Below are 20,282 nucleotides of genomic sequence, written 5' to 3' on the forward strand. Positions count from 1 at the left end.
ACTGGAAGTCTATATGTAGCTGTATTTATTTCTAGACTTCCTATTCTATCCCATTGGTCTGTTTGTCTAGTCGTGCACCAGTATCACATTGTTTTAGTCACAGAGACCTTGTTATATGATTTAATATCTTTCAGGGCTAGTCCCACCTCAGAGCTCTTTCTTGTCAGTGTTTTCCTGCCTAGTCTTGGGCACTTTTCCCCCATGAACTTTAATATCAACTTGCCTTAATCTTTAAAAATACTCATTGGTACTTGTATTGGGGTTGCATTAAATTTATAAATTAACTTTGGAAGTACTGCCATCTTGATCAAGTTGAGACATGCCAAAAGCAAGGCACGTTATTCCATTTGATCAAGTTATTGACACTTTTAGATCTGATATTCTCTCTTAAATGTTACATACATAACTTATGTCATTAAACAGAATAATAAACATTTATTGAGCAGCTATTATGCCCTTGACACTATATTAGTACTACAGAAGTAAAGCAGTAGGCTGTGTCCTCAAGCAGCTTAGAATTTCATGAGGAAAAACACACTACCGGACCTATTAGTAAAGCCATCTATTCAAGACCCCATGTAGGCCGGGCACGGTGGCTCACGCCTGTAATCCTAGCACTTTGGGAGGTGGAGGTGGGCTGATCGCTCAAGGTCAGGAGTTCCAGACCAGCCGGAGCAAGGGCGAGACCCTGTCTCTACTAAAAATACAAAGAAATTAATTGCCCAACTAAAATTATATAGAAAAAATTAGCCAGGCATGGTGGTGAATGCCTATAGCCCCAGCTACTCTGGAGGCTCAGGCAGGAGGATGGCTTGAGCCCAGGAGTTTGAGGTTGCTGTGAGCTAGGCTAACGCCACGGCACTCTAGTCCGGGCAACAGAGTGAGACTGTCTCAAAAAAAAAAAAAGTAAAGACACTCCCTGTTGTACAGCGAGACCACACACGCTATGTGAACTCAGAGGAAAGGGAGAGTAATGAGGACTGGAATAATAATGCGTTGAGACTGGAATCCTGTGCCCTGAAGACTGTGCAGGTTTAGGTGGGACAGCAAGGAGGAGGAGGGAATCTCAGCGAGGAGGAACGCTGGCAGGGGCTCAGAGGTGGCCTGAGTGAGACTTGTTTCACAGGGCAGAGGGCCCCCAGCCAGGCTCTTAACCCGACTCCTGAGAAAAGCAATAACCCTCTCTTTAAGCCTGAGAGAGTGATGCCTCTAATGTTAATAGTTCTAAAATCCTAATTACGTATTCATGAAAATTATGCTAGTGAATGTCTGCTAGGTTTCCAGAGACCATTTAGAGTGGTAATTTGCACACCATTACCTTTTCAGGGCGTGGTCTAGAGTCGTGTTGTGTGTTCAATGCAGCGGCTTTTAGCCACATGTGGTGCAGCCCTTCTCGACACGGATAGTGCAACTGAGAAACTGAATGTCTTATTTAATTTTAACTCATTAAATTTTGATTTTTAAATTTTAAAACAGAAGCTATATAAAATATTTTCCCATCGAACTTTGTTTTGAAAGGGCTACATTTTACTCTAACTATAGCACTGTGCAAGATATTATTGTTATATGGCAGCATGTGTGTGTCCATCTTACCTTTTTAACCTGACTAATAGAAAATGTAAATGATATGCATGGCCACATTGTATTTCTCTGTGACAGCAATGGTCTAGAGCCTCACGACACCCAATGGGATCGTCAGGATCTGCACTTGATAAGCTCCCAAGGGGATTCTTATGCGCAATAAGAGAAGCACTGACATGGAGGATCAGAGAAGACATCAGTCTTTGGTAGGTGCCTAGCATGCCCCCATCCTACTGGGGTTGGGGGCAGGAGGCCTCTGCCTGCCATTGTGACATCACAGAGTAAACCCCCTAGGTCACCAGACCCCGCCCAGGCCGGTGTCCTGCCTTCAGGACATCCTTTCCATCCTCTCCAAGCCATTCACACCAACTCCCCCCTCTGCTGGCAAGAGGGGACCTGATTCATCCTCACACATAACACCATTCTACCCGACTAAGACAGAGCAGAAGAGAACTGAAACTTCTTTGCCTCTGCACTTCAAAAGTGAATGAGCAGTCCCTCTCAACTGATTGAAAATGTTTACCTCACCCAGGAGGTAAGTACATTGATTTTTGAAATCTCGTGCACATCTCGTATATATTGTACCCCTAGGGTTGGGTTTCTAACATGGGTTATCCTAATTCATCCATTCAGTTTATTTCACATGCTCACATTAAGGAGCTTGAGAACACACTGTAGGATTATACAAAATGTGCTACTTTCACCCAGTTTTTACCTATGAACCTGGTGTGTCCATACCTTGGCCTCTTGCTTTTTCATTTCCTTCATTTAGACTTCCATTTCTTCTTCCTTTGCCTTTTCATCTTCCTTTCCCTCTTTGTTCCCAGGGCTGTTTAGAGTCCTCTCGTTTCCTTTTTCCTTACATCTGCATAATTCCTGTTGCCAAAATCTGGTCCCTGGCAAAGACCCAGTGGTGGTGGCAGTGATAGAGACATGTCACCCTAGTGAAGTAAGACAGCAAACGTTAAGTTCTATGCCTGAGAAGAGTGAAGAAGCATCGCCAGGGTCCTGCTGGAAGCCAGCTCTGGGCTGGAACCGGGAAGGAGAACACAGCCTGAGGCTCTGACAGGTCTTAGAGAATTCAGGGATCCTTCCAGACCCTCATAGTCTGCAGAGAAGTCTTGCTTATTTAGGATGGGCCCCTCCTCTAGAATGACCAGGCTCCCTTCATGCTGACAACCGCCAACTTTTAGCTCAAAGGGTTACTAAAACAGCAAACAGGGCTCCTTCTTCAATATCTTGATTTTCTCAGGAGAGAAAAATGACGTTTACAATTAGCCAGCAAACTAAAGTGGGCACACACACACAGCTGGACACGGAGAGCAACGTGGTGTGCAGTTGAGCAGTGGGAAGTTAAGAGACCTCGGAAGAAAGGCAGGATAACCCCAGGAAGAGGCGCTTCTGGGGCTGTGGAACAGAGCTGGTGACTCTGAAGAGCCATGCGAGTGTGGGTTCGGGTGGCTTCCCGGATTCAGAAGAAGCCCAGAGTGAATAGATCAGAAAGAAGTGGATGTGAACAAGGCAGAAAAAGCCAGTCAGGATTTAGAGTAGATTTTATTGTGGTTTTTTTTTTTTTTTTTTTTTATTATTGTTGGTTTTCTAGAAGAGACCCATGGGGGAATCTGGGAGAGTCTGTTTGCTAATACATACCTGAGGGGTATAAAGTCCGCTTAATCCACTGCCTCCTTCTGTGGGAGTTTCCACAATCTAGCCTGCAATCTGTGACTTTTGTTAAAGGTGACTGTGCCCTCCCTTTTCCTGAGTGGCAGCCCGGTGGTGAGTCACCCTTGCGGTCTTTCGAGGTTGTGAATGTTGACTCCCCCATTACTAGCTTAGTGGCCTTGAGCAAGTCAAAGGCCTGGAGTCTGAACCCTCACCGGCAGGAGGGAGAGGCCGCCTCTCTCTCCTTCAGGCCGGTTGGGAGGACTACAGGCCGTGTGTGAAGGGTCCTCATTTCTGCTGAGAGGCACTCTTCCTCTACCTCTTTTGATCTCCTCAGGAGAACCGTGAAGGAGGACCACTCTTTCCCCACGTTTATTTACATTTAACGCTCTGCGAGGTTAACTTGGCCAAAATCGTCCGTCGAGGCGTGGGGAGAGCCGCACTACTAGAACTCAGATCTGCTGAGGGGTCGCGGTCACTTAGTGTCGCCCCTTAGACCCCCCAAATGAGGCAGAGGCCCTTCCTTTAGAGCAGGAGCTGGGGGCCGTTAGGAGCCGGGGCGGGGATGCCTCACCCTGGAGTCCAGCACCCCCACAGCCCCTGACCCCGGGCCCACGGGCCTGAATGCCAGGGATCTGTCCAATGTCGTCTCTCCCCTCCCTCCTGCCAAGCCCTGCCAGGCCGCAGTGGCGCGGCCCCCCGCCACCAGGCTCCCGGGCGCACGCCTTGGGGCCCCGGGCCGCCCGCCCGCGCCTGAAGCCTGCGCCCTGGGCGGCCCGCGGGCCGCGGCGCTCAGCCCGCGCAGGGGCGGGACAGGAAGAAACCAAACAATGCAAAACACGCTCGGCGCGTCGCCCTGGCAACGCGCGCTGTTGCTAGGCGACCGGAGCGCCGTAGTAAACCGGGCGGGAGCCCGAGGAGAGCAGGCGGGGGCGCGGCTGGGGAGACGCGGAGAGGGCAGGAAGGGAAGGGACGAGGCGGGGCGCCTGGCGTGCCCGCCGCCGCCCCCCGCCGGCGCCCCCCGAGTGTCCCCTCCTGCCTCGCCCCGGGGTCCCCGGGAGCCCCCGCCCCAGCCGCCCGCGGGCGCCGTCACCCGCGCGTGAGCGATTGCCCCACAGGATGTGCAGATGTGGCTGCCCCTCTGATTCACTCCAGCTGCTTGGGGCCTGCAAGAAAGGCGGCTTCCTCTTCTGGAAATGACTGCATTAGCAAAAGCCCTCAAACAATCCCATCAGAAAGCGGAAAGGGAAAGGCGAGAGCGAGGCCCCCAAAATGCTTCTCTTTGGTCCTTCCCGCTGAACATAAGTAGCAGTGTTCCCAGAACTCTGGACCCACGTTAGGAAGACTGGAGTCGTTTTTATTGTGTATTTGGAGTTAGGTGGGCCCTTAAACATGGTTACAGCTGAGAATAATTAAACCAAAGCTAGGAAATCCCAAGCTGGGCATCCTGGACTGTTGTAAACATTTTAGACACTGAGCACAGGCATTTTTGGTGGCATTGCTCTTCCTTTCAGGCTGGGAGGCAAAAGTCAAGATGTCCTGTGTGGAGACTTTCCTTATCTCCATCAGTGAAGGAGTCAAATATCGGGCACTCACATAAATGTAGTAATGAGAGCCGCAAAAATCTCAGAAAGTTTGAGATCCATCATCCAAAAGGGCTTTGATTGGTGGGGAGTCACCCAGCGTGGAAAAAGACATAACATTTCCAATCTGTCACTGGCTTTTGAGCCGTCTGTTTGTCCCCAGGTCTCTGTGAACTAAAGATAATACTGGTTCATGAGATCATTGCTGTTTTCTGGGCTTTGCTCATGGAAAAGCAGGAATGTTTTCACAAGTGAGAGGAAATGTATTGGCAGAGAGTCTGTTTGATGAAACTCTGGGTGTATCTGTGCAGAAGGGCTTAGGGTGTGTCCTGTGGACCTGTGGACCCCTCTGTAGTTTCTCACTGCTCTTATAGATGTGAATCAGGAAGAATCCTGTCTCCCTTAGCAACAGAAGGCTGTTTGGACACACTTCCTTTATTCACATCTTCACCCTTAGGCTTCCTGATTGTGTCTTGCCAGCTTTGTTTGCGTTACAAACCTCAAATCCATTCGTTCATTCATTCCTAGATATTAAAACACTGCTAGGCTCTGATGATCAACAATGAATAAAAAACTGGTATTCTATCAAGCAACTTTAAGTCAAATGAGCATAACTGACAAGTGATGAGTTAGAACATGCAGGTGCAAAGAACAGGGGCGTGTTGCTCACAGCCAGGGACGGCCAAAACATGTACACTCCACTCCAGCCCTTTGTCTACTGAGTGACAGAAAGGAGTTAATGAATGGGCTGCAGATCAGAACTCTGGCTCCTGGGAGAAGGACAGAGATCCAGGAAAGGCAAACAAACGTTTCTTGGAAGAAGATGCCAGTATAGATAACAAGGAAAAAAATCCCACTGGAGGCCTTAGCCCCGGGCTCTGGTGTTAGGGAAGTGGCGTAGGGCACAACCTGCTCTGTCCCAGCGGTCTTACCCATCATTTAGTCACCTCCAATCTCCAGTGTACTCACCAAACAATAAATTGAATTCCCATTTACAAAGTATGTGTAGGTGTCCCAAGACCATTGTTTCTCTTTATGCACACCTACAAATGTGATTTTGTAGAGTATAGGAATAGTGACTGAGGGCCTTAGCAAGTATAAGTTAGGCCCCACCCTTGACTTTGTGATGTCATAAACGGTGAGGCGCGTCCATATCCTTGCGGAGGTCATCTTGAAATGGTTAACAGTCCAACATACCAAAGTTAAATACTGTTTTGAGAAGTGGAATCTTTCGTGTCTGTGCTGAGTCATGAGCTTCTAGGCCTGGCCTAATTATATTTATGTTGCATTGACACCAGCAATTACTTTTGCTGTTCTAAGAGAGGAAAGGGAAGAAAAAAATATTAGCATGCCCAAATTACAATGAAAGGAAGTGAGTAGGATGCTGGGCTCTGATTTTTGTGGCCAGGCAGAGAAACTCATGTTTTGTCAAAAAGAGGAAATTAGACATTGTAGCCCAGGGTCCTTGGGGAGAGCGGACTCGAGCCTGGTCACATCCAGCAGACGGCCAGCCGAGCACACGTACACTCAACAGACAGCCTCCTAAAGGGTGGGTCCAGGCTCTGTGGAGACCTAAAATAATATAACGTTGGAGGCCCCCTTTAAGAAATATAATACAACATTACAAGTACAAATTAGGTAACAGGATCTTGGAAGGGGCCAAGGGAGTGGGGGACCGTGAAGCTGAAGTTTCATGAGCTTCACTCTCAAGCCACCTCTGAGCCTCCTCATGTAACACCCTTTAAGACGGCCACTCCCGTCCCCTTTTCCCTGGAGAAGGCGGACTTCAGGCCATTAAGGCATCGAGGGCGCGGTTTATGAGCAGAGGCAGTAAAATCCGAAGACCATGAGGCTGTGCCAAACGGTGACTCAAGCGGGATGTGAGAAGCGTCTGCAAGTATTTGAAGGGTGTAAGCGCACAGAAGGGAAAAGAATTGCTCACTGTTCTGGGGTGGAAGAGAATGAGGATACTATTAAGTAAAGAAAAATGTGCACAAAAACTCATCGGGAAACATCGACTAACTGTATTGTCTGATACCGTGGTGTCGTGTTTCCCATGGGAAGTATTTACTGAGTCACTGGAAACTGGAACTGGCTGCAAAAAAACTGTGCTACAGGAAACAATCCTACAAGACGTCCTCCAGGGAGTGGCTGGATGCCCCCAAATTCCATTCTGAGCCCTGGATTCCATGAGGCTGACACATGGCACTCTGTAGATTAGCAGGCGGGGAGGAGGCCAGATGAAGGAAAAAAAGAATCCCACAGGGAGGGGCAGCCGCCTCCACTCACACGTTGCTGACTGGCAGGAGAGGCACGTGACAGAAAGGGAACCCTGAGGGCAGAGCGCCACCCAGCGTTGAGATGAAACTGCGTGGCTACGGAGCCAACGGCCTGGTCAACATAAAAAGTGACCACAATTCCTGCTCCTTCTCCCAAAGGAGAGTGAGTTCTGTCACAATGAATAAAAGGGTCGTTTGGGCGAAGCTGCAAACACGCCTGGACCTGAGCACATCTGTATCAAATGTGCTTGTTAGCATCAGTCTGAGGAGAGCAGAGAATATATCGAGTGACAAAAGTAGGATCGAAAGGGACTCATGTAGCTGAGACACCAACTAATTCAAACACTCTGAGTTAAAGGGAACCTGCCTTTTTGAGTCCCCAAATAGCTACACAATTATAGAATGGCAAGAACGTGACTTCCAGGCTAATCTGGAGAGGTGGAGAAAGGGCAGGACAGGATATAGAGGGCTCCATTAAATGTAAGCTCAGAAAGAGCGAAGCAAGTATTATTTGACGTGAATTCTCTGGGTATACATTAAGAGCTTTCTAAAATTACTGATTCCTGGCCCTTCTCTGAGATCTCAGGGTGGGGTCCAAGAATCTGAATGTTTTCCAAACTTCTAGAGATTGTTCTTTAAAAAAAAAAAATACACTTTTTGTTTTTGATTTTGTTTTTGGTTTGTGACCAAGTCTCACTCCGTTGCCTGGGCTAGAGTACGGTGACACAACCATAGCTCTCTGCAACCTCAAATCCTGGGCTCAAGCGATCCTCCTGCCTCAGCCTCCCGAGGAGCTGGGACTACGGGCACATGCCACACCTGACTAGTTTTCCTATTTGTTGCAGAGACAGGGGTCTCACTATGTTGCTCAGGCTGCTCTTGAACTGCTGGCCTTAAGCGATCCTCCTGTTTCAGCTTCCCGAAATGCTGTGCTCTCTGATGCTTGGTCAGAATTGACAACTGCTCTAGAATGAAGGAGAGGCCTTTGAGGAAGTTACAATCCAGACAACTATAGTAATTATAATGGAATATAGAAAGGGTGGTGAGAGAGGTACCAGTGCGACAAGGACAGATAGGAAGAAACTGTCCATTTTAGGGGGAAAAGAAACATTTTCAAAGAATGAATGGCTTGTGACAGGAATCAGGATGAGAGGCAGGCAGTTCACTAGGTAAAAAGAGATCGAAGGCATTCCAGACAGAAGGAAAGAATATCAGGAAAGGCACGAAGACAAAAGTCCAGGGAGCGTTTAAGGAATCAGAGGCAGTTGCAGAATGTCACCCAGTAATTTTTTTTTATTTTGGCATATTATGGGGGTACAGATTTTAAGTTTTCAATGAATGTCCTTCCCCCCCAACAAGTCTGAGTTTCCAGCATGACCATCCCCCAGATGGTGCACATCTCACTCATTATGTATGTATATACCCGCCCCCCTGCCCAATACCCTATTACTGTAGTACCTATGTGTCCACTTAGGTCCTACTCAGTTAATACCAGTTTGCTGGTGAGTATATGTGATGCTTGTTTTTCCATTCTTGGGATACTTCACTTAGTAGCATGGGTTCCAGCTCTAACCAGGAAAATATAAGATGTGCTACATCACCGTTGTTTCTTAGAGCTGAATAGTACTCCATGGTATACATATACCACATTTTATTAATCCATTCTTGGATTGATGGGCACTTGGGCTGTTTCCACAGCCTTGCAATTATGAATTGTGCTGCTATAAACATTCGAGTGCAGGTGTCTTTTTTGTAGAGTGTCATTGGATCTTTTTGTCACCCAGTAATTTTGAGGACAGAAGGAACAACTTGTACTTCCGGGTGACTGGCGACAAGAAGATATGTAATGAACCCCTATTGATTGTTGGTGTTGATTTGTTAATTAGTTGATTACTTTTTTAAAGTTTTAGAAAGTCTTTTTTGAAAAATAAAGCGTTCTCATTCCTTTGCCTTAAGGTTGGGAGAAAAATGGTCATATAGCTGTAGCATTACTGACCCCAGAATTCATTTCTCTTCAGTGCTACTCCATCTGCATCTTCTCCCATCCCCCTCACCAGCACCCTCTCTGCATTCTGTGTGTGGAGGGAGGCATTTCATAATCCTTTCTAATGTTGCTAACTAGAAGGGGGTGACCACTCATGGGACGAGGAGGCTATTTCCTCCTGTCCATGGCTCCAAGAGGCCTTGACATTGCAGAGAACAGAGCTTTTTCAAAGGGATGGAAAACCCTATCCAAGGGGATGGGAACTTCTATAGTAATGATGACCCTGTCGTGTCTTCTGTGTGTGCCTTAAAATCAAGCCCAACGCATTCGCACCAGTTACATAGAGAACAACACAGTCAGATGGAAACCAAACCTTCATTTACTTTCTAAAGAGACTTTCCTCTGCAAATGCAGGCCCTTGTGCCTTTGTGCTTAATCCCAGATCCCCATTGGCAAGCTCTCTGGAGTAATCTCCCAGAACAGCTGGGCCATGATTGCCTTGTCGATTATTAAATGCCCGAATTCCCTGTAAGGCAGCATTTAATCATGAGCACTCAGTGAATGTGGGATAGGAGGGGAGGGCTAGGAAGGAGCAGGAGGAGGGTGGGAAGGCAGATTTCATCCTCTGGACACTAAACCGAGGGGACCCGGAGCACAGATGGCATCCTCCAGTCCTTCCAGATGAGCTGCAAGATGCTGACCATGGCCAAGGTAACTAGTTTCCCCTATTGTTGGTCAAGAGATAGATTTCACAGCTACCTGCACCTGGTTCTTTTCAGAGGCATGTTCTTTCAATTTATTGTCCTTACTAACCTATGCTAATTCTGAGTTTTTCTGGTAATATATGTTGTTGGAAGGGTTGCTGAGAATATTGGCACTCAGGCACTTCCTAATGATCTAAGCCCCTGAGTCTCAGAGAAACCACTCTGTCCCTTCTCTAGAGAAGAAGGGGTCGCCTTGGCATGACGCCGGTAAGTATCTACAAAGATATAGCCTTTCTTGTGGCCATTACTTCTTCAGGACCACTTTAAGGAAACCATTACAAAATTAGATTTGTTCTTCCAACTCAAGAGGTATCTGGATCCTAGAGAGAAAAGGCATGTTTTGGAAAATGGGTGAAATATGGGATGAAGGACATGGCCCTATAGGCATGGAAGGCAATTCTTGAAAAGGCTCATAAGTAAGATTATCATTCGATGATCATGAAGATAATTCTTGAATGTAGGGCTCCTTGTCCCTGTCCCTGGTAGACACTCCTTCTGTAGGAGCCTCTCCGAGCTTTAGTCCAAGCTATTTTTCATCCTTTGTTTCTCAAATCACCTTTTCCTTAAATTCATTGTCATCTGGGGTGCCACAGGTGTCCGTACCTTGGTGTGGGGTTCATTATTCTTTCTTATCTCTGAGTAAGCTGGAGAATAACTTGCAAATATATGGGTAACTTGAAAATGGATTGGGTGTCGAGTTAGACTCTGAAGTGATGTTATAGCAGACAAATTTCCAAACCAATTGAAAATAGTTGTTGAAAATGAACCCTAAGGTTACAAAATTTAGAATTGCCTACATCTTTACTTCAATCTTTATGCAGAATAGTTATCGATGTGAAGATGTTCTGCCTGGAATTCCATTTCCCATTAGAGCAATGGATATAAGAATAATTGAAAAGGATAACCCCTAGTAACAGAGCAATGACTAAAACCTTAAATTCTTGGTGGAGTTAATTTGTTGAGTGCTTTAAAAAGAAAAAAATCATTTTAGCAGATTGCTTTCCAGAAGCTGTTTTTATCATATGTTTTGTATATTGGTTTTTATGTACATTTGATGTATTTCTTACTGCCATAAATAATATGTACTTTTTCTGTGGTATATGCTGTTTTAGTCCCTGGAAATTCTAAAGAACAAACTGTTGTATTTCTAAGATAAAGTTCTCTGTTAAATGTAGAAACTGTTAAGCAGGGGGTGATAGGAAAGGCAGATTTATGGGCCTGTCCACTTAGCTGTGGTTTTATTTATGACTCTTAAGCTAAGCAGATTTAGGTCTGATTAATTCTGATATGAGGGATTGCCTGGAAAGCTCCAGAAGGTTAACTTTAAGAAGCATCTGTCAGCAACTAAGCACGGATTATTTTTCTGTTCAGTCTGTATTCATATAACAGTATTAATAGGGTGTATAGACTGCTGTGTAACCCAGAGTGCACCAGCCATCCAATTTCTTTATTTTTCTAAATCAAATTAAATCTGGCTCCAAGCCACCACTCAACGAAGTTGGCATCTCTAATACCGGTCATTTTTTAGGTCGCCCTTCTCTTCTTTTAGGTTGAAGATGACAAGGTGAGTGGTGGCTGCTACCAGAGCCACGTGGGCCATGGTTCTTTCTGCTGCCACCGGTTGCGTTCCTGCTGTGAGGCAGACACTGCTGCAGCATCACACTGAGAGATGACCTCCAGGTCCCTCCCTAGTGACCAAGGGGTTGGCCATGGGCACCCCTCCCATGGCTCCATGGCTGTGATCTTGGTGTCCAGCCCCCATGGGGACCACGTGGCCACCTCCCTTGTGAGATTGTCATCTCGGTGGCAGTGGACCGAAGCAGGGCCCAGGTCACTGCCTGTCCCAGAACCATAAGTCCCATCTCCTCCCTAGGGTGTCTGCTAGCCCCACATCCCAGTGGGTCCACTGCCCTTTTTTATCCTCAAGGCCCTGAAACTTCCACCAGGGCTTTATTTCCAGTTTAACATTCCTTCCATGGCCCCAGCCCCCAGATGCCTTTCAGAGGAACCTATAACGCAGGACCAGGCCACCAATAACTCACTTTGTTACAACAGCAAATCCCTCAGCAAGTCATTGCTACTACCTTTCAATGAAGACAAAACCAAAAATGATTGCCGCCAAAGCATTCGGAGCACTCCCAATTCTCCTCCTGAACCTTGTGTGTCGGAGCCTTGGTGGCTTCACCACATTCTGACCGAGGTCATTGCTGTCTGATGCTTACTTGGGCCACCCTTGATTTAATAAGCCATTGAGTATTGAGTGTCTCATGTGCAAAATACTGTGCTAGGCCCTGTGGGAAAGGCAAAAGCGACAGAGACACACTTGCTACCTAATGGCAGTTTGAAGTGTTGGAGGGGAAGTAAGACATGACCACAAATACATGTGAAAAATGCACCATCGAGGAAATTCACACTGAGGGTAACTGAAGCCCTTCCAAGCCTCTCTTCCCATGGAAGTGTTAGCAGTGATTCACCCTCACGCTCTCTCGCTCAGTCCCTGTCGGTCCAAGGTGCCAGTTAGTGGCTGCAGGCATGCCCATCGCTGCCGCTTGGAGCAGGTGCTGTCGGTAGGGTCATTATGGCATCTTCCACAAAGGTACACGTCCACACCCGCCCCAGGGATTGCAGCTGGCGGCCACGTAGACACCATTCTCACCTCTTGAGACAGAAATGAAAGATTTCCATATGGTCACATCCAGGTCATCCTGACTTCTACACCCCTCATTGTAATTTGTTTTTTATCTGGTGGGCCACCTTTATCATCCCTACTTCTGTGGATTGTTGTATAACATGCCCAGAGTCCAGTCCTTGTCATTATTCAATCTAAGAAAAATCACTACTTTTTTTCTGTAGGTACTACACAAGGTCCAACTCGAATAAGCGTCATTGCTATAGGTGTGCAGAGGCCAAGGGAAAGAAAACTTCCCTTTTGTCCTCTGAAGTTTCCCTGAAAGTCACTGATAAGAGGCAGATTAATAGGAGAAAAGCACACAAATTTATTGGATCATAGTTTTACATGACACGGGAGCCTTCAGAATGAAAACCCAAAGATAAGGGGAAATTGTCCATGTTTATGCTTAGTTCAACTAAGTACGGACAGCCATGTAGAAATATGATTGGACAAAAAGGGTAGGGTCTAGTGCTAATAGACTGAGTAGGGTGACCCAGCAAGGTCTGTCTGCATTCTTCTTGGCCTCTTTGCACAGCGTTTCTTCCTTCAGGGTGGGGGGCAGGGTGCTCTGTAGAAGGGGGGGTCTTATGGCCTACAGACAAGATGGGTTGGACAATTTCTTTATGGCCAGTTTTTACACAGAAAGGAGGGAGGAAAGTTAGGGTGGTATTTTTAGGTTTTATAGCTGGCTTTGGGGAAAAGGAATTCTGGTTTCTATGACCCGCCTTGGGAAGAGGAATTCTAGTTTCTATGGCTAGCTTTGGGGGGGAATGAAGGCCCAGAGACCGGAGTGTCAGAGGTGGTCAGAGAGAGCCACTTGTGTGGGGCCTTCATTTTGGGGTACTGTTTTCTGAGACTGTAGGTTCTTGCTCCAGGCTGCTGCTGCTGAAGCCGCGCTTCCCCAGGGCCCCGGAGGAGACTCGGGTTGTGCCTGTCGGTGTTGGCGTGCCCTGAGCTCCCGTCCCCCGCCGTGTTTGTCTGTTTCAGATGGAGTTCCCGAAGGGCTTCTCTGGGCAACGGACACTCCTATCTGCCCTCCTCAGCCTGCTATCACTCAGCCTCTCCGCAGTATCCCTGCTCAGCAGCTCCTGGTTTGTGGGCACACAGAAGGTGCCCAAGCCCCTGTGCGGAAAAAGTCTGGCAGCCAAATGCTTTGACATGCCGATGCCCCTGGATGGGGGGCTCACCAATACATCAACCCAGGAGGTGGTGCACTACAACTGGGAGGCCGGAGATGACCGGTTCTCCTTCCTTAGCTTCCAGAGTGGCATGTGGCTATCCTGCGAGGAAACCGTGGAAGAACCAGGTAGCCTCCTGCCCCCCACCCCCAATCTGCCTGATTTTTGAGGGTGGAGAATTAGGGTGGAGGACAGGGGAGGGATCTTAGGCAGGCAAGGAAGCCCTGGGAAGCCCAGCAGTGCCCCCTCCTGCCAGCTCAACACCTTCCACCTCTGCCTGTGACCCTTCTCCAGAGGGGTCCACTTTTAATAAGGTCAGAAGTGCTTCTGGCTTTTCACCTCCTCCCTCTTTAGTAGACCAGTTGGTTTAAAATAGCATGTGTAAAATAGCATTAACCTTAAAAGTTTCATTGAGACCTTCCAGTCTAGTGAGCTAGAATGGCCGTTTAGAAACAAAGAGAAAGGAATGTTGTAGAAAAAGTCCCAGCTCTGCTCAACGGTGACCTTGTATGAATAACTTCATTCCTATAGACCTTGATTTTCTCCTTTGTGAGATGGAAGGACCACAGCAGATCATCCTTCCGGCCTCCCCCTTCCCCCCCCAACCCTGCCCCAAAGTGTTTTCTCACCCTAAAGATTATCATTGCATTTAAAAGTGGGGCAAGTAGGCCGGGCGCTGTGGCTCACGCCTGTAATCCTAGCTCTTGGGAGGCCGAGGCGGGCGGATTGCTCAAGGTCAGGAGTTCAAAACCAGCCTGAGCAAGAGCGAGACCCCGTCTCTACTATAAATAGAAAGAAATCAATTGGCCAACTGATATATATATAAAAAATTAGCCGGGCATGGTGGCACATGCCTGTAGTCCCAGCTACCAGGGAGGCTGAGGCAGAAGGATCGCTCGAGCCCAGGAGTTTGAGGTTGCTGTGAGCTAGGCTGACGCCACGGCACTCACTCTAGCCTGGGCAACAAAGCGAGACTCTGTCTAAAAAAAAAAAAAAAAAAAAGTGGGGCAAGTAAAACCAGAGAGGGTGACTGTAATAGATCAGGGAAGGCCCCTCGAGGAGGCGAAGGCAGGCCCTCTCCCGTCTCCTCTCAGGTCTCCTGCCACCCAGTGTCGCACTAGCAAAGCGGGCGCTGAGGACACCCTCCTCCCTGCTCAGAGCCCTGCAAGGTCACCTTGAGGCCTGGGAAGAGAGCACCTGGTAGTGAGGTTTTTCTAATGCCCTTTTTTGCTACTTCTCCAGACTTGGGCTAAAAGAAAAGGGAGATGGATGAGGAATAACAATGTGTGTGTATTTACATTTATATTTATTATTGTGCCACTTAGCACTGCTCCATCCCCAGCCCTGGAAACAATTTAGACCCATTCGGCCCAGTGTCACAGCTGTCACAGCGGCAGCAAAAGGTATTATTTAAACTAAGATCACTAACTCTTCTGGTCACTAACCTGTGCGGGGGCACTCTTAGGGAAACATCTTTGTCTTCATCAGAAACTAACGAGAGCAATTAACCTGGGCTGACTGTCACCTGTGCCATCCATTCACCCATGCATGCTTTCCTGCTGTCAAAAAGGGACACAGGCTGGGCATGGTGGCTCACGCCTATAATCCTAGCACTCTGGGAGGCCGAGGCGGGTGGATTGCTCGAGGTCAGCAGTTCAAAACCAGCCTGAGCAAGAGCGAGACCCCGTCTGTACTCCAAATAGAAAACACATTAATTGGCCAACTGAAAATATATGTAGAAAAAAAATTAGCCGGGCATGGTGGCGCTTGCCTGTAGTCCCAGCTACTCGGGAGGCTGAGGCAGCAGGATCACTTGAGCCCACAGGAGTTTGAGGTTGCTGTGAGCTAGGCTGATGCCACGGCACTCACTCTAGTCTGGGCAACAAAGCGAGACTCTGTCTCAAAAAAAAAGGGACACAGACTGACCGCCTGCCCCACTCAGCACAGGGGTGGGGGGCTTTCCCGCCAGCAGTCGGAGGACGAGGCTCTAGGAAGTTTCACCTGGTTTGTTTCAGGCGAGAGGTGCCGAAGCTTCAGTGAACTCACACCACCAACCGAGAGAGGTGAGAAAGGACTACTGGAATTTGCCACGCTGCAAGGCCTGTGTCACCCCGCTCTCCGATCTGGAGGGAAGCGGTTGATGGAGAAGGCTGTCCTCCCCCACCCTCCCTTGGGGCTTGTGGCAAGTATGTGTCTGATGCAAATTCACAGTAGTTACCTTGAGTTGGGGCTCTCCCTCTCTCTTTCCCTTACGATCTACACAGCACTGTGATCTCCCGCTTTTCTCCTCTACTGAGCCCCCTGGGTGACATGGATTCCTGCTAGAGTGACTGTCATTCATATGCAGGAATGCAAATACCGAGCAGCAGGGGTAAATGAGGCTCACAAATAGAGCCTCTACCTTACTCCTGTTGCCAAGTAACCATGTTGAAAAGCGTAGGTTTTTTCCCTCCCTTTCCTCCATGTTTTTTTTCTGTAAAATGAAGAAAGTGAAAAAGAGAAGAAGGAGAGAAGAAACAAAACTGTCCCGAAATGAAATGAGGAAAGAGAGACAAAAATGATAATTAATGATAGTTACATCTGTATAGGATTTATGAAAATTAGATGATTTCTTCTCAAATCTCCTTAACAGTATTAATACTTACAGTCAGGCAAATATACTTGATTATATATTGGGTGCAGAGTGGGAGCTGTGGGTGACGTCAAAGGACCAGAAATGAAGTGATGTCCCTAACTGGTTTCAGCTTTGCCTCATAGTCCCTTTCTTGATGCCACTAGGCTTTTACCTCTTACGGGCATTGTATGTTGACTTGTCCAGTCATTTAACTATCAGGGTGAGAGTTCCTTCTTCCTCTGGCTTCTACAGAAATACTATGGCTGTCACTGGGAGCCCAGATCACCTACATCGGACTTCAATTCATCAGTTTCCTCCTGCTATTGACCGACCTGCTGCTCTCGGGGAACCCGGGCTGTGGACTCAAGCTCAGCGCCTTTGCTGCCGTGTCCTCTGTCCTGTCAGGTGAGTGACTCCAAAGTGGAAGAGGGAGGGGTCCTCAGCCACCCTGGAGCACTAGCTGGAGGAAGGAGGAGCCCCAGGGTGGTATAAAGGGTGGAGGTAGGAGACACATTACAGGTACCTTTAATTTTAAATTTAAATAACATGAAATTGTGTATTGGATCATTATGTACTTTACAAAATACCTCTAGGTTCCTTTATTTGCAAGCTTTCTCAATGTGTAAAATCTATTATTTGGTTTACTTTTTAGTTGTGACATTCACACAGCTTTCCAAGAGTGGTTTCTGTTGGTAGAGGGAGAGATGTATCTACAAGATGAAGAATTAAGCCAACGTTGGGCACATGGGGGGATAAACAAAAGGGCACAGTGCTCTGGGTGCAGATTTTTCCATGGCTCTCAGCCTGAAGTCCAGGGTAACCCACTGCAGAGACAGTCAAGAAGAAGCCCCCATTGCAGATTAGTCTTCTGAGAAATGTGAGGGTACTGGACGCCCCAACATAGGCTATACCCAACGCCAGATGATGAGCCTGCTCTGAAATGAGATTCCTGGTAGAATCCTGGTAGAATTCCTGGCGAGACAGCCTCTCTCTAAGGGCCTTGCATTCCTGTTCCCTCCACAGGTATTCTGGGGATGGTGGCCCATATGATGTTCTCACAAGTCTTCCAGGCAACTGTCAACTTGGGTCCAGAAGACTGGAGACCACACGCTTGGAACTATGGCTGGGCCTTCTAGTAAGTGCTTGTTACCTCCTGAACCTTGCTGGCCCCTTGCCCAGCCAGCCTTCATTAGGCTTTCCACCCTCAACTAGAGGCTTACTCTGTCTTCCTGCCTCCTCCTCACCCCTCACCCCAGGAGTCTGTCAGCCAAACACAGGCCTGGGGCATCAGGACACATCTGTTCTTCCCCCGCCTCTGAGAAGCTGCACAGAGCGTCCCTCTGGTCTGTTTGGGGAGGACGCTGTCTTGTCCGGTTTTCTGGCTGGTCAGCTGTGGCAATTGCTTCTTCACCTGATGCACAGATTGCCCTTGGGAAATGAGACTGATTTTGTATGGCTTATGGAAATGATGCTTTTTTTTTAATTTTATGATTCAATATATTGGAGGACAGAAAAATGGAGCATTAGTCTTGAAATTTGGATTGAATTCCATTCCCAGTGAACAGCTCACTCTTCTTCTACAATGAAGAGTAACTTCTTCCTCTTATCTCCATTCTTAGTCTACCAAACTGTGTTAGAAATAAAACTTCCCTACCACCATCCTTCTCTACCCCTTAAAGAACTAAGGTGTCAGTCGTTTTAGATTTCTCTTAAAAAGAGAGACGCAGCAATCGTGACAAAGCAAACACATTCGAGCTAAACGTTCCCTTTGGTTAGAAGCTCCTTACTTTCTCCCTTGAGAATCGCTCTTTATTCAGGGCAAACCTGTACTGACATCAACTGTCCAGGATGAATGCTTGGTTAAGAGCACTGCAGAGACACAGCGCTGGGCTCACGTTTCCATTCTAAGAAGGCAATATGGAAACCTGCCCCTGTGTGTCACGAGACATATGTTGGGACATATGTTGATTCGGAATCTTTGGTCCACCAGCCACTGCATCAGCTCAGTGCATTTCCCAGGCCCCCCGCTTCTCACCCTTTGCCTCTCTTTAGGCCGTTTGTGGCATTACAGCAGTTGTAATGCTCAGGCAACCGCCACCGGAAGCGTCCCAGCCTGAACCTACTCAGTCTGTGAGAGGCAGCAGATAGGAACAGACAGCGCCAGCGTGTGGCCTGGCATCAGCCATCACTTGGCCTCATGAAATCCCTCCCTAACCTCACAAAACTTCCTGTTTCCTGAGCTTCCCAGAACCGTGGGGAGATTTAGGGGTTTGACTTTCCAAGTTTTTAGGAATGTGTTTGATACAGTTCCCTGGTGTCTTTTTTTTCTTTCTTGAATCCATCCAGCTTCTCTTAATCTCTAGCTTCTCTCCCATCCATTATGAATTCCCTTCAGCCAAGAACCACACTGTTTTCGTACGAAGCAAATTCCACTAGGGCAACCTATAATACCTCCAGATTTACAGTAGGCGTTTTCCTGAATGACTCTCTCAGACACTCAACTCTGTGGACCCTAAGACTGCTGAGTTCAAAACAAAGGAAGGTGGAGAGAGATGATTCCTCCGGGGATCTGAGTGGCAGGGCGTGTGTGTTGGGATGGGAAAGGCAGGGAGTACATTAGTCCGTGTCCACTGCATACAGTTGAGCTACAAGGCTATGGAATCTCAGAGATTTTACAAGGGTAACTGCAGCTTGGGAAACAGATGTCCAAATATATACACATACACACACACACATAAAATAGGCACAGCAGGAATAAAAGAGCATGGCACAGAAGACTAATCAATTTAGTGAAAACAAGCCCATTAAGCTTGTTTGATTTTAGTACTACTACATGGGTCATTCTCCTTTACTCCAAAGCATTCAGAACATGTCTACTAAGACTGACCAAATTAAGCTCTCTCGCCCCCACAGTTCTTTACCTAGAACATGGCAGAAGTTAGCACACTCAGAGCCCTAAATACCTAAGAGGCATTAGTCTAGGCTACTAGTAGGAAGAGATCATGGCATTTTTCTTTCAAGGAAGTCAAATTCTCAATGTCCAATTTTCTTGCACATTTGTCCCTAGCACGGCCTGGGTTTCCTTTACCTGCTGCATGGCATCAGCCGTCACCACCTTCAACACGTACACCAGGATGGTGCTGGAGTTCAAGTGCAAGCACAATAGGAGCTTCAGAGGAAACCCGAACTGCCTGCCTCATCACCACCAGTGTTTCCTTCAGCAGCTGTCATGTGCCGCACGCCCAGCAGGTCCTTTGACCGGCTACCACCAGTACCATGATCAGCCCGTCCGGTCTGTCTCTGAAGGAGTTGACTTCTACTCAGAGCTACAGAACAAGGAATTTCAACAAGGTGCTGGCCAGGAGCTGGAAGAAGCGGTTAGGTCATCTGTAGAGGAGGAGCAGTGTTAGGAGTTAAGTGGGTTTGGAGAGCAGGCTGAGCCCTACCTTACTCATTTGTTATCAACAACACGTGCTTAAGCCAAAGTTTGTCTCCTGAGCATGATTTTTAGAGGCTACGAATAAGGGTACATTTTAAAAGTACAAGTCCAAAGAGGCACCCTTTTCCTCCACAGCTTCATCTCCTTCTGCCCAGCCCAACCTCGTGCATCATCCCAAATTCCCTTCTCTCCTGTACTGATCACTCCTGTGCCAGGTTCTGGGCTAAACAATGGAGATAAAAAGAGGAGTAAAACACAGTTCCTGCCCGTAAGGGTCTTATAGAGCTGGTTTATCTATCTGGAAATTGGAGAAGGGGAGGAGAGCAAATTCATGGTAGTTTGATTGGGGCTCAACTTTTCATGGTGCACCTGAGTTTTTCTGGAAGTCACTGCCTGGAAGAGGGAGGCATCACTGAGTACTTTGACACATAGCGCAGGCATCCTCCACACTGCCTATGACAGTGTCCTGCATCCACATGGTGTAGGCACCCAATGAAAGTGTTGCTAAATGTGATCATCCTAGGAGC

The 20,282-nt window shown here is 47.6% G+C and overlaps 1 protein-coding gene across 3 annotated transcripts; it reads left to right on the plus strand.

The window, feature by feature from the left end:
- Positions 1-1,860: 1,860 nt before the first annotated feature.
- On the plus strand, positions 1,861-19,801 carry GSG1 (germ cell associated 1). 3 transcript variants are annotated; one of them, XM_076007644.1, is made up of 7 exons: positions 1,861-2,116; positions 13,512-13,830; positions 15,028-15,105; positions 15,718-15,892; positions 16,569-16,721; positions 17,340-17,455; positions 19,384-19,662. In XM_076007644.1, the coding sequence occupies exons 1-7, from the start codon at positions 2,069-2,071 to the stop codon at positions 19,572-19,574; spliced, it is 1,080 nt and encodes a 359-aa protein (XP_075863759.1). In that variant the 5' UTR covers positions 1,861-2,068; the 3' UTR covers positions 19,575-19,662. The 3 variants fall into 3 exon arrangements, with proteins under 3 accessions (XP_075863759.1, XP_012629872.1, XP_075863760.1); XM_012774418.3 differs by having other exon boundaries at positions 1,863-2,116; positions 15,718-15,888; positions 17,340-17,451; positions 19,384-19,801; XM_076007645.1 differs by having other exon boundaries at positions 1,863-2,116; positions 17,340-17,451; positions 19,384-19,602.
- The last annotated feature ends 481 nt before the right edge of the window (positions 19,802-20,282 follow it).

Source organism: Microcebus murinus, chromosome 10 (genome assembly GCF_040939455.1).
Source record: "Microcebus murinus isolate Inina chromosome 10, M.murinus_Inina_mat1.0, whole genome shotgun sequence".
Taxonomy (NCBI): domain Eukaryota; kingdom Metazoa; phylum Chordata; class Mammalia; order Primates; family Cheirogaleidae; genus Microcebus; species Microcebus murinus.

Excerpts from the sequence above, each read along its gene's own strand:
- GSG1 (XM_012774418.3), top strand. The coding sequence starts at position 2,069 with ATGAGCAGTCCCTCTCAACTGATTGAAAATGTTTACCTCACCCAGGAG. Across the intron at positions 2,117-13,511 it reads ATGTTTACCTCACCCAGGAG|ATGGAGTTCCCGAAGGGCTT; the intron begins GTAAGTACATTG and ends TGTCTGTTTCAG. Across the intron at positions 13,831-15,027 it reads GGAAACCGTGGAAGAACCAG|CACTGCTCCATCCCCAGCCC; the intron begins GTAGCCTCCTGC and ends TGTGCCACTTAG.